This window comes from Aythya marila (genome assembly GCF_965140915.1).
Source record: "Aythya marila genome assembly, chromosome: 4".
Taxonomy (NCBI): Eukaryota; Metazoa; Chordata; class Aves; order Anseriformes; family Anatidae; genus Aythya; species Aythya marila.
In genome coordinates this window covers 29,805,511-29,830,092 of record NC_139045.1, presented here as the reverse complement: position 1 = coordinate 29,830,092, position 24,582 = coordinate 29,805,511, and the positions used below count along the sequence as shown (strand labels likewise).

The window sequence follows — 24,582 nt, the reverse complement described above, 5'->3', positions numbered from 1 at the left end:
CTTGAGTTCACCTCAATGCACTGACTCTTTTTACTCTTTTTGAAATATATCTTATTGTGCTGATGAGTGTTAGCCTTCCTGTCATTAAAAAAGATTTATAATCCTGTGTGAGTATATATGTGATCAAGTTTAGATAATACTTGCATGATCTACTGGAAACGGCCAGAGAGGAATGTCTCAATGTACTTAAATAAGAAGAATCTGAAAAATCTTAGTCCCACACAGTATATGTTTCTGAACATCCCTCTTTGCTCCCTCAGATTGTTTCCTTTAGCAATAGTTATGAAGACTGGTTAATGTGTAAAAATAGTGACATGCTGTTATTGGAAATAAATTACTTTGTGCATTTTTTGTATTTCAGTGAGGGGCCGGATGGTTTAGAAAGGGACTGTTTATAAATTTCACTTCCCCTTACTTGAGAAACCACCAGCTTTTATCTAAACTGTACAAAATGTTTAGCTTCAAACAGATTTGCCTAAATAAAATCGTACTTTTTGAGCCTCTTGAAGTATTGCAACTTAAAAAAAAAAAAAAAAAAAAAAAAAAGACTATTGATGACAATTCTCTGGATCTGGTTGTGTTTCGTGCAGCAGCAGCTTTCCCTGGGGTGGACCTGTGTCCATGCACACAGCCCAGCCCTTGCCTGCCACTGGACAGAGCACACCACGGCATGTAAAGAAGAGCCCGAGGAGCTGGGGTGGCTCCTGAAACTTTCTCCCTGATCTTTGCTGCAGGGTGTGTGTCTGTGTGCCAGGAAGGGGGGAGAGAAGGAGACCTAGTGCAAAGGAGAGCAAGCAAGGAAGCCAGGAGAGAGAAGGGAGCTTGCTTCATGCACTGCTGAAGACTGTCAGAGGCAGAACGCACCAGCAGCTCACTGGCTGGGGTGCAATTTAAGGGACGCCGTGTATTGACTTTATTCATTAAATTGCTGAAGGACAGATATGACATCTGACTACTGCTTCTATATATTCTTGCTTATTGGAACAAAGGGTAAGTACACCTGGCTTTTTTTCTTTGAACATTGCACAGCATATAGCTAATAAACTTAAGTAGTAGCTTTTTTAAACTATAATATCCCCGTGTTATTTTACAGTTGCTCATAGCGATTATTCTTTGAAAAATCTAAGTGTAATGCAGTCTCTCAAGGTTACTAGCTGCATGTAAGGATCAAATCTTTTTGTATTTGTTGCTTTGAGAATTGCTATTAATAGTTATGAGCTGAAATTCAAAAATAAGAACAGTTTAAACTGCATAAATACATGGTGTAAATATTTAATGAAGGTACCTATGGAACCAACTCATTTCAGATGCCTTGAAATCCATGTTTCAGACTTCATCCAGCAGTTTGTAGTGATACTGTGCAATGCTAGTACAATTGGTAGTTCTTGCAAAGTAGGCTGTGTTCAGGTAGCAGGATTTTTTACCGTCTGATTCAGTGTGATAAGCTTTGTAGTATGCAGGATGTAGACCAAATAAAATTTAAGTTTTCCTTCAGATGCAGATCACTTTGGTATGGTAGGAGTTTCACCTGACCTTCTGCTTGCTTTAGTAGTGTTTTCCTCATTCCAGCTGAGTACCCCCTTTGTAAGTGCTGCTTTCTACTTGGGTAAGGCTGATCCTGTGCAGCTGCTGATACAGATCTACATGTTAGATTTTTGATGGTTATCATTTTCTTCAGTTGTCATTTGTATACTTAAATTTTCTTGTTGTTGCACTACTTAATACTTAAGTAATGGTTTACTAAATTTGTAGCTGAAATACTTTAACAAATTTGCTGATTTTTCCAAGGAGTAGCTAACAATGTAAGGTTGAATTCTGCCACTTTTTTTTGTATTGAACAATGACTGACTCTCTGTTGCTTTTAAATTAAACCCGTTTCTGTTTACCTGTACATACTATGCCATGTAACATAAGATTTACAAGGGACATTGCCCTCATTATGACTGGGAAATAGAGCCCCGCTTACAGTTTTATTGATGGTTGCAAAGCTCAGTTAAATTTGCAGGAAAACTCTAAGCAGCTCTATTATGTTTTGGAGGAATACATAATATGCTAGCTGCAAGCATGGAAAAAAAAAAAAAAAAAGTGATATGAATGTATTTGGAATTAAGCAGGCTATGATAATGAGATCTTAACAAGCCTGTAAGCAAAGCATGGCTTCATATGCAGCTGTGTTATCCATAAGCAGTAATCCAATATTTAAAGGTAGCACTTCAAGGTATGCAGAATAAAAGCTAAAGAATTTCAAACAAATTAAGCCTTTCACATTACAGTTTCTTTATCAAAACAGGAAAATGTTGAGACATTTATACAAGATGTGCAAGTTATTGTAGACATAATTTCTGCTGCGTTAAATTCATCTCAGCTGTAGAATTTAAAAAAAAATACAATCAAAATCAAAATACATTAAAGCATATTGCAAAATAGGACTGCAGGTGAGGACTGTGAATGACTACAGGCCTTCTAGTACTGTAGTTATTATGTCCATTATGTTTTTAGGTGTTTATTCTCTCTTCATTTATAGAGTATTTTAATTACAGAAGAAAACTGTATGGCTCATCTAGGTTTGTTGGAAAGAGAGAAGCAGTGCAGTCACAAATTAAAGAGTGTGCATGCCTGGAGACCTTGCTGCCTGATAGTGCTCTGTTTTGCACCAAAATTACTTCCTGCTTAGTGCCACTTCTCCTGAACTCACTCAAAGCACAGCTCACAGCTTCACCACCTTCCGGAGTTTTGGCCAGCAATCCGAACTGTAACCACATTTACAAGTCAGCTGATTTCATCTGCACAATGGATTTAAACTTTGCTCAAGTCTTTAACTGATATTAAAACAAACACTCCTGAAGCAAGTATAGTTGTGCTTAGAATTTGAATTTGTAGTTTATGGGCTGCCAGAAGCTCAGTTGCAGAGATTTATTTATTTATTTATTATTATTATTATTTTTTATTTCCACAATTCAGAGATGCTTCTAAATAAGTCAAATGAGAAAGAACTGTCCTACAAAAGTTTCTGATGCCTGACCTCCCCATAGCCATTAACATCTGCTTAGCTTCCCATTCAGCAGTTACAGTTGTACCCAAATAATTTCAATAACTGTTTTATCTTATCCTACAACTTTAAGTTCCTTATTAAATCTTTATAGATGATTTTTTTTTCTCATTAAAAATAATAAGAGAGAAAAAATAATTTAAAAAGACAATCAACTAGTGGAAATGTAGCTTTTTATATACCAGCAACTCTTGGTAAGTGCCTGCATGCAGTCCCATGCAGACTGTACTGTATCAAATCAAGGATTTTCTTTGGGAAAAAAAGTACCACACTCTTCAACAGTGCAACACTATCAATTTTATCACAGCAAAAAGCAAATTGAAGGGTCAGGTTCTGGCAGCATTGCATGGGTAGTTAGGACAAATGCCTGCCAGGGTGTTCACCCCACTTGCAAAGCTAGTAGGCTGCTTAGGCACGTGGCTGGCCTTGCATGGGGTGCTGCCACGTGTTCCCTGTTAGTAAAATAACCAGCTGTAATCACCTCAACCAGTGCAGGTGCCTGTCTTTAGAGTCACTTTGATTTACTTTCTGGAGACAAAAGCTATCTTGTTCTCCTGGACTTCGGCTGCTAACTGACAGACCTTCAAACAATTCATTAAGAAAAATTGAAAAATAGTATTTAGAATTGAACATAAGTATTTAAGCTGAGAATTACAATTAAAATTGAACATTAGTATTTGAAATTAAACTATTCAAAGTGAATTGCAGAAGGGATCATTACTATTCTAAACCTATCCGTGTGCTCCGTGCTCCTACCTGAAGTTTTCCAATCCTATTTCTGCTTGTGCGTACAACTCTCCTTCCATCTTCTTTTTCTGTTCTTCCTTTTTTTATATTCATCTTTTCTTTCCTTACCCTCATTTCAAAATGACAAGGAAAACTTTATTAAAACCATCTGAAAGTTGTTAGCCGTTTTTGTGCTTCATGCACATGACAGCTGTTTTCAAGGCCAGGGCCTCTTATACCAAACGCTTTCTGTCAAACACGGCACAGAGACCATCCCAAGTCTTCTGGAGGAGTGCATGTTTATGATCATGCTCTCGTTTACATCTTTTGTAACAAATTTTATGACCACTTCTAGATTTGTAAATAGGAAAGTGAAGTTACTTTAGCCATTGCACAAGCTCTAATAATCATTGTGTAATAATGATTTTTGGTTAATTTCTCTTTGCTTTCACTTGGGCATTAATCCAACTGGCTTCCCTGTGATTAGAAGAAAAATGTGCTTCTCATATATTGATATGTATAACACAAAATAATGTCTTTACAGAAAATTAGGGATGAAAACAAGATTTCCTGAGCAAGAGTTCCCCTAGCTTCAATTAGTCTATGCAGTGATGAAGTGAAGCTCTGGAAGTTACAGCATTGTCATCGGCACAGGCTGGTCTGCCTGCAACTGCTGTGTGGGCAAGGCTACTTGCACCTCTCCGTTTATAGCACTCAGGGCTACCCACCTTGCCAACCTGTCTTAACTCCTTATAGCAACTCTACTAGTATTTAACCATTTGCTCTGAAATTTAACGTACAGTGTGGACTTCTTTTTCCACCTTGAGAAAAAAAGACACTTGTATAAAACTTTACTAAAATCACTTGAATTTTTCAAGAGGAATTGGTACTTCACCTGTGTTGAGTGCTTCCAGAAATCCTGTGTTAAGCAAATATCATATCATTTTGCTTCGAATCAGATGCTTGAAACTTGTTGGGGAAGGGAATAATCTTGCACCGAAGTGTACCTTTAACTTTCTGTACAGAACTTAGAGAAATGGCATGCCTACTATAAAGATTTCTGTACCTCTATTATTAGAAATTCAAGTGTTCTGTGCTTGCTAAGCAAAGCCCAAATATGAATATAGCAATTTTCTGTGCAAAGCAAATTTCCAGTGCACCATCTGCACAGTATGAGCAACGATACCAAATCTTTTTATGTCCACAGGTACCTTCTCTGTTGCTTTGTAACCACTCAGAACTTTTTTTCTGAAAATATTCCCTTTCTTTAGTGATTACAGTACAAAATCACTTTTCTTAAAATAATAAGGGCTCCTGCAGTATTCCCCCACAAAATCACTGAGAGATAGTGCTCTTACAGGCCATCCTCACTAGAGGGGATGAGCCCATTCAAGCCTACTTGCCATCGTGTAAAAATGAAGCTTCTCCAATAATTTGCCTTAATGCTAGAGACCAGCTTGAAGCTCATCAGAGGAACTGCCACCAGTGATCGGAGGGAAGGTGTCCTGGCAGTGCTGCATACCCTATTCTTTGAAGACATCAAATCAGACTTTGAAATTACTTGTTCAAGGTGGTGGGGTTGTACAAAGCTGAGAGGATCAGGAGGTCATTCTGGTTGTGTATGAAAGACAGAAAAGATGTAAATGTATGGGGAAGGACTGAGTGAAGAGACTTAAAGTAGAGGCTAACAGGAGAGGGAGGTGAGACAAGGGAGCAGAGAGCTGAAGGGAAAAGCTAACACTACTTAGAAAGGGAAAATGGAAATCAGAAAGGCTGTAAGTCTGAGATGGTAGAGGCTGAGGGAAAGGGCAGTGTAAAAGGGAGCCAGCAGGGAACAGTGAATTAATTAAAGGAAAAGACAAGGAGCTCAGAGAGGAGACTAGAGTGCCTGAAGAATAAGGTCAGAGGCTGAGTGGAAAAAGGAGCTGTGCTTGGTGGAGGCTTCTCTCTGCTCTGCTACAAAGCCTGGAAGGAAGCTTAGGATTATCACATTGCTTACTGTCTCGTTGCAAAATGTCTCTACCTCCTGCCTAACACCTCTGCTCAGGGGTTGATAATTAATGCTTTCAGGTCTGCAGAGCTAAATGTTCTGAACTAGTGGTGCGTTGTGTTATGAAATGTGGGAGGAAAACTGATTTCCTCTTTAAGAACCCAGGATGATACCTACATCAAATAACATTATTACTTTTACAAACTCAGTGTTGGCATCATTCATCCTGAGTCCTAAACTTAATTTAGCCTATGTGCATGTAGTACATTTTTTTCATGCTGTAGCTCCCCAAGAATTTGTGCTTCATGCACTTGAAGAATGAGTGTGTGGTGAATTATGCTGTGTGACCATCTTAACCTGTGGCAGAAAAGAAAGATAAATTATGAATGAGGCTGGAGGTTATAAAATGATGTCCATGTGATGAAGGCAACTGAACTCTGCTGTGGAAAACTGATTTCTCTTCCTGTTTCTTGCTCCCAACAGGGATGCTCTAAATGCTTCATAAAAGGAAAATAATTATATGTCAGGTTTTCTAGTTGTCAGCTTGATAATCCTGGTGTAGCAGTGATCGTTTCACAGCTGCCACTGAAATCTGTGAAAGCTGTGCTTTAAGTAATCTATGAAGCTGATTCAGAAACCTAAAATTAGCAGAAACATTTGCCATACATATGCCAATGTCTCAGCTCCACATCTGAGTAATAACGCCTTAACCTAAACTGTAATCTAAAGCAATCTGTGGGGACTTGAAAAGGGAAAGGACTACCTCACTGAATCTAAAAGCCATGTGATTGTAGGATAAACATCTTGACTAGTCTGGGAGAATTAATAGCAATACAGTTGGCAAAGATGATTGCATTTTTAGAAGTTTAGTAATGAAGGCTCTTCTACCATGAAAGTACACTTCATCACGTTATTTTCTTGTCTCCAGTTCCATGGTAAGATGTGAATTAAATGTTACGAAGTGTTACCTAAGAACTATAGACACTGATTTGCAGAGACCTTGCTTGTATTCAAATAACCCTACAAGCCTCTAGTCTCTTGGTATTTTCTTCAGATTTCAAACCTTGTTATATAACTACATTAGTTTTAAAGTGTTTCTCAAGTAATTCCTTTCAAATCCCCATGTCTGGTTTGCAAGTATTTTCACTTAGAAATCCTGCTTTATCTTTGGTACAGATTTTCAACATCATGCAGAAAGAACACAGCCTCTTCCTTCTTTCCAGCTACATGGCAGAAATGGGTATTGAACAGATTTGATTTTCTGCACTCTTAAGTCTTACAAGTCATGTGAGGTTTTTCTTTTCCTGATACATTTCAGAAACTTGTATTTTTATTTTTTTTTATTAATAGCCAATGATTTCTCTGGCATGCTTATCTAGGCATTTCTAGGTTTTATCACTGTTTGATTTTTGTTTTAATTCTTTTTCTTTTTAAATCATGTACATGGTTTCACATCACTTTCTAGCCAGGTTGGTTTCTCACATGGAGAAATAGTTCTTGTTTCTGTGGATTTGCAGCTTTGGAAAACATAAAAGATATTTTTAAATAATACACAGTTACAAAGGATTTGACCTTACTACTGAGTCTTGTCAACAACTATTTTAAGTACTGGAATGTGATCTTGTAAGTTACAATTACAAATATCCTGTTACTGATACAACTGCCACATTCAATCTATAAAACATAAATGTGGCTGGATTGAGATCTCTAGTGAAACAAAAAAAATATTTTTAGGAATTAAATCTTCATTGAAATGATGTATCATAATAAAAGTTGTCCATTTAAGCATTTACTCTCCAGACAGGTCCAGCAATATTCTGTATATTGTATACAGGGAAGCATTAGGAATTAAATATTTTAATGTTTTCACTGAATAGGATACAGATAATAGTATAGGGTCAAATGCACTTAAGGTCTTCCAGTTTTGCTTGTTTTCTGTTTGTTTTTGTTTGTTTGTTTGTTTTTAAGTACATGTCACTGTCTTTAACATGATAAACAATAAAAGTAATCCTGTATACAAAGGCATTGATTTTACATTATAAATATCCTTTCATATCCTATTGCCTGTGATTTAAGATGTCTGTCAAAGCTTTTAGCTACACAAAGCCTTTGGCAAATGCTGTGTTGCAATACTCTGCCTTCTCAGTCCCCTTTCTAATGGTGTGATACAGCTATTGTGCTTGTGTGCTAAAATCCCTGCTGAGACCAGGGCTGCCTTTTTGCAGGCACCCTTCTGAATGCCATGCCCCATAAAACCTCCTCTCCAAGCAGGCACATCAGATATGAACAGAGACCTGGCAGAAGGGTGTGTGGGGATTAGGATGATGGAGCAGATCACAGTCAGAGCAAGCCTCTCCTCCTCCCAGCACTGTCTTCTGCCCTCTGTGCCATGCTAGAAGTGGGCCTCGATAGTATTGCTCTAATTTAAACTGTTTCATAGAGCATGCTTTCATGTGTGTTGACAATGAGAAAACATTTGGTGTCAGGAAAGGTCTTCATAATGTGTTGATTTAGCTGGACTGGGGTCGCGAGAATGGAGGTAGAGACAATGTGGAGGTTACATCCATCAGGAGCCTATGCAAATATATTGTTTTGCCAAACTGCATCTACAATGGAGACAGACTTTTCGGTGCATTATCTTTTCTAACTTCATTGTGAACAACTAATATCCATGTAACTTACACCTATGTGCTGCTAATGCTGCTAATATTTACGTTAATGATTTTGTATAATCTAAAGATTCATCTTGAAATCTTAATCTGCATGCACTTTTTTTCTTCCTGCAAAGGAAGAAATAAACCAGATGTCTCTGATCGCTGGTCAGCTAGCTAACACTATTCACTTTAACAAAGTCAGAAACCCTATGAGCTTGAGATAACTTCTGATTTATAGCACTTTAACTGGAGCGTCACAATTAATAGTGGTAAATGATGTTTACTCATAATAAAAAGATAGTAGACATTAGGTGATTTCTTTAAATTGAGCCAAATATTCATCAGCTGGAATCCAAGAATTCATTTACTGAAGCATAGTCTCCCCAAACTTATTCTTCTCAAAGTAGTCACATGAACCCTTAAAAGGCAAATTCCCTAAAATATTTTCAATTTGTTTTACTTCAGAAATAGAACAAAAGAGAATTGCATTTCATAACACTTTAAGAGGATGAAATCACATAGATTTATAGCAACCTCCTAAATCTGAACTTGTAGTTCTATATTAAATTTGAATTCTTAATAGTTATAAATTGTTATTAGTAAGTAAAGTATGTGAATAAATAAAGTATATCAGATAATCCTGTCTCAGGCTTACCAAGAAAGAATATGTTTTTATTGTTACAAAATTAGTCTTAAGTATGCTTCAGAGCTTCATTTTAAGTTATGCTGGCTTAAATCCATTGTAAGAACTATCATAAAAATCCTTTCAGCTTTTCTTAAAGGCACAAAGAATGGAGGAAAAAAAAAAACAAACAAATCAAAAACAAAAACAAACAAACAAACAAAAAAAAAAACAGACTATGTTTCATATTTCAAATACTTTGGGTAAGATTCCCAAAACATTCTTTTTTTTCCTCTCGCTGTTTAGAGTTCTAGTTAGGGAAAGCTTACCTGAATCTTACCGGAATTACTAACTCTATTTTAAAAAGATTTGTTTCAGTTTGTATTACCTGAGAGAAGACAAAAAATGTTGTGATTTCTGAAAGTGTGGGTTATGTGCAGCTTTCGTAGTTCAAGCCACTCTGTAGAAAAATAAGGGACTAAAGAGCTGTAAGAGATGGAGAAAGGGAAAATAAAATCTCCCACCACCCTTCCTCAGGTCCCTTTCTTTAGTCCAAAGTCAGGCTGGCTGTTCTTAAATCTGTTCTTTTTCATCAATATGGCAAGGTATTCATTATGCCAGTATTTTTTTCTTCTTCTTTTTTTTTTTTTTTTTTTTTTTTCTATCAAAAGAACATACCAAATGTGGAAAAGAAGTTACAGCTAAGTCACACAATTTTCAGTTGGAGAGAAAGAAAAAAAAAAAAAAAAAAGACATTTTTTCCCATTTTGACCTAAGATGTTAGGCAAAACATTAAGACCTTTTAGATTGTTTTCTGTTATGAGCAGTTAATGATGGTCACGCAATTCTTTGCTCTAATGCTCATTTTCAAATAATGGATTCTCAGACTATTGTACAGTTAGAGTAACAGCAAGTAAATCCCCTGTTCATTGCATTACTGATTTCATTCACTCTTTTTTTTTTTTTTTTTTTTTTGTTGCAGCTTTCTATTAGGACTTCACTATGAGTACTTTTTCTTCATCTACTAGTTTTCTTCTTTCTTCTGTGCCTGCATGGGTGCATGAATACCCATGTACAAGATTTTCTCTCCTGTACATAACAGTGTTTTATGAAAATCAACTAAAGCTGCCTTTCTTTATGGAAACTTCAGAGCTCTATTACAAACATCTGTTATTTGTTAATTTGAATGGTTTGGTTTCCACTAATCAGTATTTCAGTTTTGCTTACTTTACAATCACTTATGGCTGATCAGGTTAATTTATGCAAAGCAACACATCTGAAGTGAACTTCTCTCCAGTAATCCCTCATCGTTGTCATTAGGTATTTAAATTCAGAGTGCTGGTTATCCAGATGTCAGGAGTGATTGTTGCTTGAGGGACACTAATTTATTGATAACCAAGTGTTCTCGATCCTCTTGGCTAAAGTACATTTTAAATTATGTGATTGCTGATATAAATGAAAAAACTTCATTAGCATACCATTAGGCATGGTAGGAGTTAGGAAAAATGCTGATAAATAAGATTTTTTCCTGGTATTACAAAGTATCAAAAAACACTATTCCTGGTGTGAAGCCTAGAGATTTTATTTATTTATTTATTTTTATGTAAGTGTTTAAACTCATAAATGAGGTATTGCAAAGGAGAAAAAAGTGATTATTTGAAACAGATTTCAGGCCTTGAAGAACCAGCCCAAGCCTGCTCCACAGTGGCTGTGAGACAGAATCAGTCTCTGAGAGGGGACCTGTGTCTGATGGCTAGCTAACGCCTTTCTGGGTCTTACAGGTGGGATGGTACTACCTGCTGCATGTATTGAATACACTTACTTCATTTTTGTATCTTCACTTTTCTAGGCCTAAAGCCACCCAGAGAAAACCCTAGTGTTTCATCTGTCCACCCTTGATTTTGCACTACTGTGAAACAGAAATTAGTGACATCACAGGAGTTATACCAATGCAAACAAACAAAAAACACAGTAGGGCAAATAAAAGCCTACCTTGGAATTGATGTCAAAAACCAGAAAACTGATTGTTTACCAAAATAACAGTCACATCATTTCAGTTCTGTGTATTTGGGGAGAAGAAGAGGGAAAGAGGACTGGCAGAAAGGCTTGTCAATGCTTGTTAATCTGTGTCTCTGTGTCAGACATTGTGCTGAACCTTCATCCTCTAGGAATGCCTTACAAAACTTGAGTTTCCAGTTAAAATTCATTTATACTACATTTTGGGGCTTTTTCAGATAATAGTAGCTTTTTAAGCTCTTTGCTGTGCATTAGAGTCCTTTTGTTCTAAGTTCTCCGTAAGCAGAACAAAAAGACAAATTAATAAAAGGTGTAGAGCCAAATCCTCTGGCAAGGTGCCATGTGACCAGCCTGAATTGCTCTGCTTGCAGTTTCTGGCCCTGAAGCTGATTTATCTGGCGGTTCGACAAAGAGGATCTTCCAGTGCTATAGCTGGATTAATTAGACTGAATTAGCTGTGGCATAATTGATAACTAGCTTCAGTAATGTTGCTATGAGATTGGAGTCTATATTTTGCAAAAGATAGTACAAATTTTGTGCAGCTTTGGAGACTTCTCTTGAAATGAAGGCATTCTGAAATACACAGCAAGATGGAAAGACACAATATGAAATTAAAATCCAAGATAATGACCAGATCAGCATGCAAAATAGTCATTGTACATACATCTTTTCTGCTAAACTCCTTTGCTCTATACTGTGTTTAGTGAAAGCAAATGTTTTCTACAGTTAGTTGTAAACTTATGTGTAATTCAAGTACTGCGCGTTCCTGGAATGATATCTGATATGGTCAAGTAAACGTAAACGGACTGCAATACAACTGAAAATTGTAATTCTGGTAGCAGTAGCCAAAATATAAAAAGCACGAGTAGGGTTTTAGAAATGAAATTGTTGCAACCATTTGAGATTCTGAATAAATTATAGACATCAGGGCTGAACAATTAGCAAAGGGGAAGATGAGCAAATTAAGGAAAAGGCAACATAATGATAACAGTTTGATTAACATGGCAGTGGAGATCCTGTACAGACGTTGAAATTTTTTAAGCCACTGATGTTTGGCCTCCAGGATTAATGTTAAAGTATCTATCATCACTAGAACAAGGCGAGTATTGGTCAATGATTTTTGCCCAAAGAAGTTACTTCAAATGCACATATTAACAGCATTAAAATTCAAGTGTGAAAACTGTTTTTTAGACTTTTTAAAAACAGATTCTATTTTCATATAATTGCTTACTGTTTTTTTATGTTAATAGCTAGAATTTTAATACGATAGGATTCCCATCACACAGTGACAGAAATCATTAGTAACTTTTTCCTGAAAAAGTCTCTCCCAAAGTTGATACTTCTTTAAAATTAGATGCTGAAAAAGATGCATTCCGCTGACAAAGCTGTAGTAAGTTAGGTAAAAGCATAAAAATGTTAATTTCATACTTTATCCTGAAACTGGACTAACCTTATCTTGGTCTTTATCATAAATTGATCCAAACAATTCCTTGCTTAATAGGAAGAAGCTGAGTAATTTGGAGCAAATAATTAATTAGATATGATCTACATGTACTTCTAGCTGTTATTGTGATGAAACTTCAGAGAATAAATTCAGAGAACAGTTCATTAAAAAAAAAAAAATCTATTGTCTTTGTAAGATCTTCTTGTATCTTTTTTCCTGTCATATAGCAATTCAAATGCTTCTGTTTGGTCAACAACTTGTCATTATTATTCTTCATCAATTATCAATTACCCCTTTTTTAAACTAAAGGAACTCAGTTATAAACCTGCTTTATAGCCTTATTCTGATGACGTATCTTTGAAAATAAAGGTTACAGTCCTATGAGTTCTCCTCCTTTATATCATGCTAAAGGTTTTTGAAAGCCAGTTCATGGGCCCTTCAAATAACTTTCAGCAAAAAAGAATTTTTTTAATCTCCTGTCATCTTGAAGTGTTCAGGCTAGAACAGAAATGACAGGTAAAATCAATTTCAACTTTAACATTTTCTTTGTTGACTCTTCTGTTTAAGACAAAGGAAATATTCTGTTTCAAAACAGCCGTTTCAAAATAAAATGTTCAGATTTTTCTTGCTCTAGCCTGTTTGCCAATGCATATAGAAGTACAGTACTAGCAACAGATAAAATGGGGGGGGGGGGGGAGGGGGAGGGAAGCCTCCCCGTTTGATAAATTTACATTAGGCTCTGGAAAACTAGGGCTTTTGTAGCCCTAGTAAAATAACTTTCCATTATACTAAGTACAGGGTGTATTCTTCAACACCACGATCATTTGTCAGTCCTTGTAATCTTTTCAGACTTTTTAAAAATAGTTGGATTTCCTCACCCTCCACACTTTCAAACTGATAACTTATTCCAAGTGAAGACAAACATATTAGCTAACTTGGGTGATGGCATTTGAGAGTCATTTTGGACTCCTGACAGTGGGTCTTCACTTGATTATAATTTTGGAAAATATAGAAATATTTTCCTGCTATCATGATATGTCCTTATTTGAACCTCCAGTAACACAACTGAGACTCATGTGACTAGCAAGTACCAAGCAGTGAGTCACGCTGCTTTCATTAGTTTAACTGTTCTGTCTAATCAGCCCAGTCTTTTTCCATGACCAAGTCCCTTTTTTTTTTTATGGAAGCTACAAGTGACTGCATTATTTTCTTCTTCTTCTAGTGCACATCTCTTTCTTGGCTTTTCAAATACCATTTGTGACCTACTACCTATTTCCTAGAGTTCGTGTAGTTTTGTGTTGTTGTTTTTTTTGTTTGTTTGTTTGTTTTTAAAGAATGCACAGAAATAGTGAGTTGATGGATCAGTTTGAAGGAAAGCTATGTTCTCCTGAGAATATCTCGTTCTTTCCCAAATATGTTCTCTTCTTGGTTTCTTCTTATAAGATCTTGAAGAGAGGTTGTTGTGTTCTTTCCTCAGTGTTTCTGCATCTCTAGAGGAGACAGTTTTGTCATCTTAACTAGATGACAAGCCAGCTTTGGCTTATTCCTTTTAAAAGGGAAAACTTCAGCAGTGTTAAATTAGTCTTGTGTTTTCAAGACTTTCAAGAGTTATCTGCGTTCTTCAAGGTAAAGGAAAGGTCATGGATGAGTGCCTTAGCAATAAGTGCCTCAAAACATCAGGTCTGGACTAGCTTAAAAGGTGCATGACGTATTCTCTTGTTTTCTTTATTAAAGCTTGAGAAGAATTCGGACTGGGGGCAGTGAGGGAGACTGCAAAGTACATGACAGTCAGAAACAGTCAGATTGGGATTTGCAGGATCATGAACATGTACTAGTCTCTGGAACATTACCCTGTAAAGAGACAGAAAGCATCTTGACAGGTTGTTCCTGGTTCTGCCGTTTGTATTGATACCACTTCACCTGTCTTTTCCATTTGTTCTAGGAACACTGCAAATATTTTAATATTTACTCTGATCATTCTGAGAAAAAAATGCTGAAATACGTGAAATTATCTCTATGTCACTGGGAGAGCAAGAGGTGGTTTTACATAGGATATATGTGTTTTGTGGTGTTTGTTTTTGTTTTTTTCTTGGAATATCTGTAAAAGCAATCTTTTTGCTTTTCAGATCAGTCACAGATGTATACTTTTCATCCTCACTATTGAGGCCTAAACAAATCTGTCCTGAGTTCCTCCTTTTAACTAGCTTTTACCTTTGTAGTTAAATTCTTGATACACATTTAAAATTTTTATCTTCCTTTATCTGTCTGTCTGCTGCACAGTTTGCCATTTCTCTGAAGGACATCAGTCCTCCTCTGTCAGCTGTGGAAGATCACAGTATTGGCCCAAATTTGCTCATTATAAAACAGAAATTGTTTATATTTTTAAGCCAAGTTAATTGTTTATATGTTTTGCTGACGGTACTTCTTTTGTGTTATATGGTCTCATGCTTTTAGTGCTAACTTGGCTGTAAGAAGCAAAGCTGAGAGAGCACAAAATAACTTTTTTTTTTTTTTTTTTTTTTTTTTGATTTAACACTGAGATAGCTAGTGACATGATGAAATAATCTTTAATCAATAATTTTAGAGCTGTTCAATCAGGAAGTTTAGCAGCTGAAAAGACAGGTCAATGAAACATGAGCTATCAGAAGAGTGGTTCAATTTCCTTATATTGGAAAATGAGTAACAGGTTGACACCTTTAATATTGCATGATAAAGACAGTAAGATAGATTATCCTGACGTGATAAACTCCAGTGTCAGAACAGTCTGTATGTGCAAAATAAGAAGCATAGATTTTTTTTTGTTGCTGTTGTTGCCATGCTCTCTTTATTTTACTCACATATAAAATACTGTTTAAATTCCCTTAATCCAAAAAATAAACATTTGAATATTGTCTAGCATTTTACAGTGGATTTTACTTTCTTACCTCCTCCCTACCTTTGTCAAGTTTGCCAAATATTTCCCCAGAGGCTTGGGGGTTTTCCATTCATAAATCTGCTGTGATCTGCAGGGCTCAAACTTCTGTCTTTTTTCGCATAAACAAAATGACCTTAACAAGTCAGTGGACAAAGACCAGTACTTTCAATGGTTAGACTTGGATGATGCTGTTAAGTGTTGATGCCTTGATATCTTCCTTCCCAGTCAGATATTTACATGCCAGAGTAATCCTCTGTAGCCCAGAACAAGTGATTCAGCGATTCAGAATAGGTGTCATAAGGCTATGCATTTCCAGAGAATTCATAAAATTACACAATCCCTTACTGTGTTTACTCTTTCACAAAGAATTATTTTTGAACTGTGACAGAAAATATTCATTAATTCGTTCAGGAATTAATGCCATTTAACTAAATAATACTTTCTAGAAAACACTATGAAAGTCCACTGAATGCTGCTGTGAGAAGATAAATGCCATTATTTGCAATTTAAACTGTATAGGCATCAACCCCTGTAAGTGCAATGTTCAGCTCAGTCTCAATATCTCTCCAGTGTGTAGTGAAAACAACTTGACAAAATGTAGAGGGGTTTTTTTGTTTGTTTGTTTTTGTTTTGTGTTGTTTTTCATTTCCATTTGTTTTTTCACATTGGTGTTTCAAACCAGGTATCTCAGTTGTCAAATTGTGACAGATAACTGCACTGAAGGGAGCCTCAGTTGTCTGTGATTTTTACTTTTTGCCAGCATGAGACTTTAGGCATTAAGTACCACATGTGCCTGTTTGCTTAATATTGTATCATTATATCAGCATAAAATTGTTCGCTAATTATTGTTGTGTGGAAAAAGTTAAACAAAACGTTATGAATATGAGCACAGAACTGCAGGGAACAATGTGCAATGAATTCATGCTGGGATTAGAATATAGCCTTATTTTAAGGTACCTGTGTATAGGAGGGTTAGGGACCTAAAGCATAATTCCTAAAACATTTAAGTCATTACATAAGTTATAGAGTGGTGCATAAAAGCAAAATAATTCAAATTTCAAAAACCATACAGTGATTGTTAGCTGGAATATAGGGCTTTCAATGTGGGATGCTTCTAATAGCAAAGACAACTCTGTGCATATGTGAATAACAAAATATTTATCTCAGAATTTCCTCCTGCTACTGCTCTTGTGTTTCAGTTTTCAACAGTTGTAAACATTGTCAAGGGCTTAACAGTTGAAAGTTCTTCCAGAAGAGATTTCTTATGAATTTGAAGTACTTAATTTACTTTCAGGTGATTCCCTTAGTGTAGGAGAAAAATGAGGACTAAAATTGGATGTTGTATAATAACATGTTCCTAGTTAAACTGAAAAAGTTATATAAAAGACTCATATCTTGACTTATGAAAATAGCCTGGAAAAACAGTTGCATGTTCAAACAGTATATTGCCACTTCTGAAACAAGCATCCCATCACAGCTGGTGAAGTTTATATTCAAGTGGTCTAAGATTGCAATGGAACTTAAAATATAATTTGTATGGAACTTGAGTCCTCTGTTACAGCATCCACTAAGTCAAAAGTTAACTATAATGACTATCTGGTTTTATTTTATTTTATTTGAAAGTACTTCAAAATTTAAATAGCAAACCTTTGCAGAATGGTACTTCAGTGGTTAGGGTTGCTGAAGCTTTGGAAGCTGGAAGAGCACTAAGTAACGTTGTGGGCTGATGATGCTTTTCTCTCTTTCCAATATACTAGAAACTTAACCAATTGCATTCTAGAGCAATTTCAAGCCCTCTCCATCAAATGCTCATGGAAAGAAGTTGATCTTGTACATTAGGAAATTCAAGCTGACACTCTGCAAACCATTACAAAAGCAGCTTGTAGACCAACTGTGCTTATCATGGAAACAAATTGTTGGTGGCAGCAGAATTTGTCCCTCAGTTGCACTGAAGGGACTGGTAAGACATCATGCATCTGCAGATGTGAGGAACTGAAGCTGCTGGAGTACAGAGAGCAGAGGAATGGGGGATGAGAAGAATCCTTAGTCGTTCTTCAACAAAGCTATGTCACAGATTTGAGCTTACTTTCCTTGTGCTTTGATCCTTGATCAGTCTACATTCATTAATTGCTTTAAAATTAGAATACATTTTAAAATATATAATTTTGACTTTGTACAAAAAGGACTTATCTATCTGGGGCTGAAATTTCAGTACAAATTAATATAATCCATATCTACATAGCTTATCTGGCATATTACTATAATAAATTAATTTCTAGTGCAAAGCAAAGCTATCCTTTTAAATAGTGGCCTTAGGTCATTTCTCTTGTATGATTAGCACTTCCATCTTATTACTAGGATGCGTTGGGAGGAATTACCTGGTTGCTTTATATCAAAGCAAATATTAATTAGCTTATGATATAAATGTTTCTTGCCAAGTTAACAGTACTTAATATACTCTTGTAATTGCATGTCCAAAGAACTAATATGTATTTATCACTTGATATTCACATTCAAATGCAAATGAGTAAATATAAAAGCATAATCCCAACAATCTTTATACATTAAGAGCATATCTCAAAGTAAGCATATTCTTTCTGTGTCTGTTTAGTCATTTGTGACTCCTTGGAAGATCATGTTTCTGGAGGCGGTGCCACCTGCCCCCTGGGCTATTTTCCATGTGGCAATATCACCAAGTGCTTGCCCCAACAACTTCACTGTAACGGTGAGGATGACTGTGGGAATCATGCTGATGAAGACAACTGTGGTACGTAGTTAAGACTTTACTTTGGTTCTGACAGTCACTGAAACTGTTCATATCAACTGGGGGTTTGCAGAGTATTAGCAATAAGAAAGGTACATGTATTGCAGAGGATATAGAAGGTATTTGTTTTAGCTGATAAAACCACCCTACATGCCATTTCCTAGGAAGAAAGGACCACATTTTTTGTTTGCATCTTGTGTAAGTTTATCCAATTGTATCCATGCTTTGAACTTATTTGAATGTATTGTTTTGATTTGTACATATGTGTGCATGTGATCTAGCAAAGATCCCTGCTGAGGAAAGGTGGACGTACAAGCTGACAGAGTTTTTTATGCTTGATAGATCTTAAAGCTGTCTGGGAAGAGTAAGTTAGAAGAATTTTCAAGGTTTGCCAAAAAGCTTTCATGTCCTAATGCAGAGGGAAAAACAAAACTGTGATTGTGTGTGTTCTGCAAGCTACACTGCTACCAGGCTTTGTGTTTTGGAAGTGTTGAAATCTGAGTAAATGAACGCAAACAGGCCACTGCTGCCTGCCCATGTCACTCCTGGCCCTGCTGGATGATAGCCATGAACCTGGCTGGTTCGTGGGTTTTACCTCAGCTGCAAACTGAGCAGAGTCAGGACATGGACTCTGCACAGGCACTTGCCATGCTCACAAAAAGACAGCATGGCCTGGGCACAACTTTAGTCTGTGCTGAACAGTATCTCTCATGCAGTGGCTGGACACTGTTTGGAGGGTAGCACAGGCCAGGGATAGTCTGGGAAATGCTTCTGTGTGTTTTGTGAGAGCTTAGCAATTTGGTTGAGAGCTGTGGCTGCAGGGAGAGAAAAGCAGCCCTAGCACATCTTATTGTCAACTTAATAACAGCCTGGATGCTTTCAGAGCTACACTCCAGAACTTCTCATCCCTGGCAGATCGGGAAACCAGACTTCCTATTCCTGAGTAGCTTGCCTGTAGCAGTGGAGGGCAGCCAGATGTACAGTGCTCTGCTGCACACCCTGCCTCCATCTCCACGGAGCGAAGCAGGTGAACTGTCTGCCTGCTCCAGCCAGGCACGCTGCCATCAGAACTGTGCATGGAACCAACAAAAGAAAAAGAAAAAAAATGAAGTGAAACTTCAAAGATACATATACCAAAAGAAATTTTCAGAAAGATAGAGTTTGAAACAAAATGTGGTAAAGGTATTTTTCATTAACTATCTCAGCAAAATGAAAGAAGTTTTGAAAATAGTCTCACTTGTTCTCAATGCATATTTTTGGAGCTGATTGTTGTGTCTGTGTGCAAGCATTTATGCCTATCAAATTCTAGCATATTAGGCTATACAAACTTGCTTTTAATTCTAATCCCATTTAATGGACCTGCAGTTTTCTCTAGTTTTATGACACTTGCTTCTGCCTTAAACATACTTTTCATTGCCAATAATCAAAATCCTAACAAAACTGGTTCTTTTTCTGTTATTTTTCTATGCACAAGTTACTACTTATACAGTTAGTTTATGCATGTTCCATTTCTTTATGGTACCAGAAAGCCTACTGTGCCAGGACTTGCTGAAAGTGTACAGCTCAATCAAGTGAGGATACACACAGTTTTGTAATGGGATATACAGGACAGCAGAGCCTGCAAGACAATTCAGCTGCAATATTGAATCCAATTCTGAGTATAGTAATTCAAGAATGAGATAGAGACAATTTCAGAAAGCCTAAGTCATAAAAAATGAAGAGTCATTGTATTGACTCCCTGAGAAATCCATGCTATTAGTGTTATTCTTGTATCTTGACCCCATATTCTCATTTGGAAATGCATGCTTTGTGTAATGCATCAAGGTCATACTCAGCAGTATTGTTTCCTCAAAAACTGATGTAGCCATCAAATTTTATTATTTGAATAAGGGAAGAGTCACTACATTGCCTGAGAATACAAAATGTTCTGATGAGGTGTTTGTAGCACTCCTACACTGCAGTACATGTGGAAATCTTTGGGGGATAGGCCTCTGTTTAGTAACCATTCATCCTAAAATCCAAGAAAGGAAGTCCCCCTGATTAGCTCCCAAGACAAAGAAGCTAAGAAGCTATTTTTCTGCTGCCATTTCCCAGGACCATTTTAGTATGCCTGCCCTATGCCAGGAGTAATAACTGGTTCTTTCTAACCTTTTTTTTTTTTTTTATATGTATAATTTGCAACTAGTTTTCAGTTGAAGTCATTGCTCCTGGTTACAGAAAAGCAATTCAAAATTAAATTATTCCAGTGAAGTAATTGTCCTATGCAGCATCATTGGAAATCCACAAGGTACTCTAATTAAGTAGCTCAACTTTTAAATTCTTGTACACTTTCATCTTGCATAAATCTCAGTAAGAGCTTTGAGGTGGTCAGTCTACAACATTCAACACAGCACATGTGGGGATGGAAAAAAATCAGTATAGACCCTCAAAGGTATTCAAAAGTTATTTATGTATATACAAATATATATATTCATGTGTCTCAAGTAAGGCTACAGCAACCACTTCACTATTGATGTCTTCATTAATGATAAAGCACTATCTTAAGCCTACAGAAAAATATAGTGAAGACTTGCATGTATCTTGGAGCAGTATTATAAAATAAGGAGATAAAGCAAAAAAAAAAAAAATATGAACAGTAGTCTTTTCTGTGATGGAGAGGACAATACTGATGAAAAAGAAAAGAAAAAAAAAATCACTTCTTTTGAAAATCATAATACTGCTATTGCAAAAAAAAAATAGGTACAATTGTTTGAAAAAACAGGTACTCTGAACATAAGAAAATCCAAAGTCCAGCTGTTCAATAGTAGCCTCAAAGTGTGCTGAGTATTAATAGCAACAGCAATTACAGAAATAGCACTTTTAAGAAATATCAATGTATTAAAGAAGCAGAGAAGCAACTAGCATGAAAAGCACACTTAGATCTTCTGAGAGAGAGTTGCTTTGTAAAAGTCTTTAAATGTCATTGCAACAAAAAGGCCTAGTTTCTTCTTCTATAGCTGGCAATTAGAATGTGATTCAAAAGCTGTCTCAGTATTCTGGTCCTGCAAATTAATTACTTAACTTGGAATCTTAGAGCTCCACATCCAATATGGTTAATCAGCAACATGGTTTACAGTGTGCCCAGTAACCTACTGGATTACTGCTCTTTTATTATTTAATTGTTTGATCTTCATTGTGCAATGAACGAATTATACACTGACATATTCTGTGCCCCAAATATGTTGAATGCATACCACAGACATTTGAAAAAAGCAAAGATTTCACTAAATATTCCAAGTGTCTTGTAGCAATCCTGTCCATTTCTTCTTTTCCTGAGTAAAGTTCTGTAGGTCCCCATTTCATTCTTCTAATGATATTTATTGTTGTAATCTTTGAGATTTGCCATATTAGTCCTGGTTCATGCACTGCATACCCCATAACAGTAAAACATGATAATAATTATTTGAAACAAAACTGATTCCTCATTGATAGATGTTTTCAGATGTGCAGTAATTGCAGTTCTTGTTCAACCCAGGTACAGAGAAGTGATGTGACATGAAATTAGGATCATAGGCAGAGTCAGAAACAGATCTGAGACTGCCATGGTAGGGCTTAACCTCAGGGTATGGATATCCTACTGATGAGGTCAACTTCACCATTTCTTCCACTTCCCACCCATTCTGGGAAGGGGGGAACTGTACCCAGTAGGTTACAGTAAAATGAAGCCACTTGTGTTTGAAAACTCATATGCCTTTTTCACCCAGTTGGATTTCCAGCCAATAAAAAAATATGTGCGATATTCTGATGGGAAAGAGCTTGAGGCAATATAGTAAACAGCAATAAGAGCAGAGTAGCAATTTATCATGCCCTAAGTGATGAGAGGTTCTTTTCAAACTATCACTAGATAACCTTAAACATGCATGGAAAATATAATCTTAGCTTTTGAAATTGAAAACATAGTCCATCAAGTCAAAGCGGGAGGCTCTGCAAATTTGCCATAAAGATGATATTTTTAAATAAAAATGATTTATTTAAAGTTTTATCATTCATCATAAAAGCTTATGGCCTCGAGGAATTTTCCTTTCTAAGGCTGAATGTGGCAGTAAATTGTTCTCTGCTCTTCCACCCCATACTTATCCTTCTGAAGCATTGAGTTCTTCATAAAATGGCCAAGTGTGATGTCTACCAGTTCAGCCTTTATCACATTTCACTTGGAGTTATTTTTGTATCTGTTAGCAAAACCTAAACTGTGGAAAAATGGTAGCAATTCCAGCATCCTTCTATGCCCAAGCTTAACTAAAGCTCAAGTTGGCAAAGCAGCATGAGTTTAAGAGTATTTGTCCCATTTGGTTTTGTGGCTACTTAATGTTTGTAGATGGATTTTTTTCATTTTCACTGCTTTTTTAAATAATTAGGAAGGATAAATACTAGGCATAATCACCAATTCTGCTTGGCTAATACTTTGGTAACAGTGATACGGGAATTGTTCCTAAAACAGGTAGAATAAAAAGTATTTCTCACACTGAAGACTTTGCTGCAATGTTACTGCTAATGTACCCTAACCTAGCTCTGGGCAAAGCTCTTTGAAGCTCAATGGCATATTAAAAGTGCCACATTACGTATTCCCCAGTACTTATGTGTGGAGAGAAGCATTTTTTAATCTCTGGTTTGACAGTGATACTTAATGATATGCTAAGCAAAACCAACAACAACAGATAAAAACAGCAGTTGTTTAATACAAAACAAACATAATAGAGCAGTGTTTGTGATGTAGTTTTCACTGACTCCACGTTTGTTTATATGAACAATTTCTGACATGACAAATTGCAAAAACTTATGTAAAGTTAAATCATAACATAAATGTACTCTATAACTTTGGACAGAAGACAAGCAAAGTTGCCAGTAATCATCTATGGATATTTGTTTTCAAAATACAAACTCTGAGTATCTTCAGACAGTTTTTTTCCTTAATCTACTCCCCAATTAAGTATTTACATTTAGAAACTTATATTTAAGCACTTAATATATATATATATATATATATATATATATAAATTCATTAGTCTTCTTTGCACTTAGAGGGCTGAATGAGCAAACTTCTATCCTAGATAAGAGTCAGCTTTCTCTGAATAAATATTCTTACTATATCATTATGTAGTGATAAAAGTGTAATGTTATCAGTCTAATAACTTCTGTGTAATCATCTCCTCTAGATACATCACTAGGTCACTTATCATTTTGTACTCATGTTAATTATAAAGTTCTGCAAAAATTATCAATGCAGTTAAATTTTAAATCATTGTAGGACTGAAAATCTGTTCCTCCTGTGTGATCTTCCTAGATCTTTGTTGCAGTTGACCATAATACTCCCCCCATAATCAGCATGATTTGATCATCCTACATGTAAACTAGTTGTTTTACTAATATGAAGCCAGTGAATGGAATACGTTGAGAAACGTTGCAGTAAATAATAACCATGCAACTTACCTCAGTTTTCTTGTTCCTAAACCAGCCATCAGTGCTTGAATTTAGTTTGGTACACAACTGTACGTGGAGAAATATAGAAATGTAATCAGATCTCAAAAGGTACTGAGCTTTTCTCCTTTCAGAGGAAACTCTGAATGTTACATTCTACCTGGGCAAGTTGAAAGCACATGTTATGATATTTTTTGAAGTCTAAGAGGAAGCCCTACTGGTTTGTCTCAGATCCATTTAGCACTATGTGTCAGCATCCTGTAGTTACAGGCTCTGAAAATCCCTTGAATACAAAGTACAGGTGCAGCCATACCTTTATAAATAGTCCTTCCACTTTCAGATTTACAACTTTTTCCTAACTTCAATTAGGGTTTGATAATGCAGTCTAAATCTTTGTAGTTATTGGATTTACGATGTTCTGTTCTAAATTTAAAATGCAAACAATAAGACCAACATAAAACCATCAGTCATACCTCCTGGGCTTTTGATCACAACATGTCTTATGAAATAAGGCTCAGCCTAGTGAGAAGTGATCTGGACTGACTCCACTAAAATCAATGGACAGGCTCCCACTGACCACTGACATCAGTGAGCAAAGATTCATAACTTACCTAAATTAGGAAACTAATAAAAAGCTCAGATATTTCAGAAAATGTTTGTGACTCATGTGCTAGCATTTCTAAATACCACTGGATAAGATTTTTGGAAACGCTGTTCTAGCAGTGATTTTTTTCTCTAAATGGGATGAAGTCTAGATTGCGATCTGCAACCTGTCACAGAAACACCAGATATAAAATACAGTATCTTCCCATGTAGTCTGTGACACATAACTCTCATAATTAAATGCCTTAATTTTTCTCTTAGACTTAATTTCTGGTAGAGTGGATATGCTTTATACTTTGCTTAAAGTTAGGTTTACTGTTGTTTCACACTATTGACTTGTTCTTAT

General features: G+C 36.1%; 1 protein-coding gene across 1 annotated transcript in view; it reads left to right on the top strand.

The window, feature by feature from the left end:
• Nucleotides 1–794: 794 nt before the first annotated feature.
• The window catches only part of RXFP1 (relaxin family peptide receptor 1), a 51,310-nt gene continuing 27,522 nt past the window's right edge, over nucleotides 795–24,582 (top strand). Inside the window, exons 1-2 of the mRNA XM_082760396.1 lie at nucleotides 795–990; nucleotides 18,027–18,182. Coding sequence (XP_082616522.1) covers nucleotides 942–990; nucleotides 18,027–18,182 — 205 coding nt within the window. The 5' untranslated portion in view covers nucleotides 795–941. The remainder of the gene's footprint in view (nucleotides 991–18,026; nucleotides 18,183–24,582) is intronic.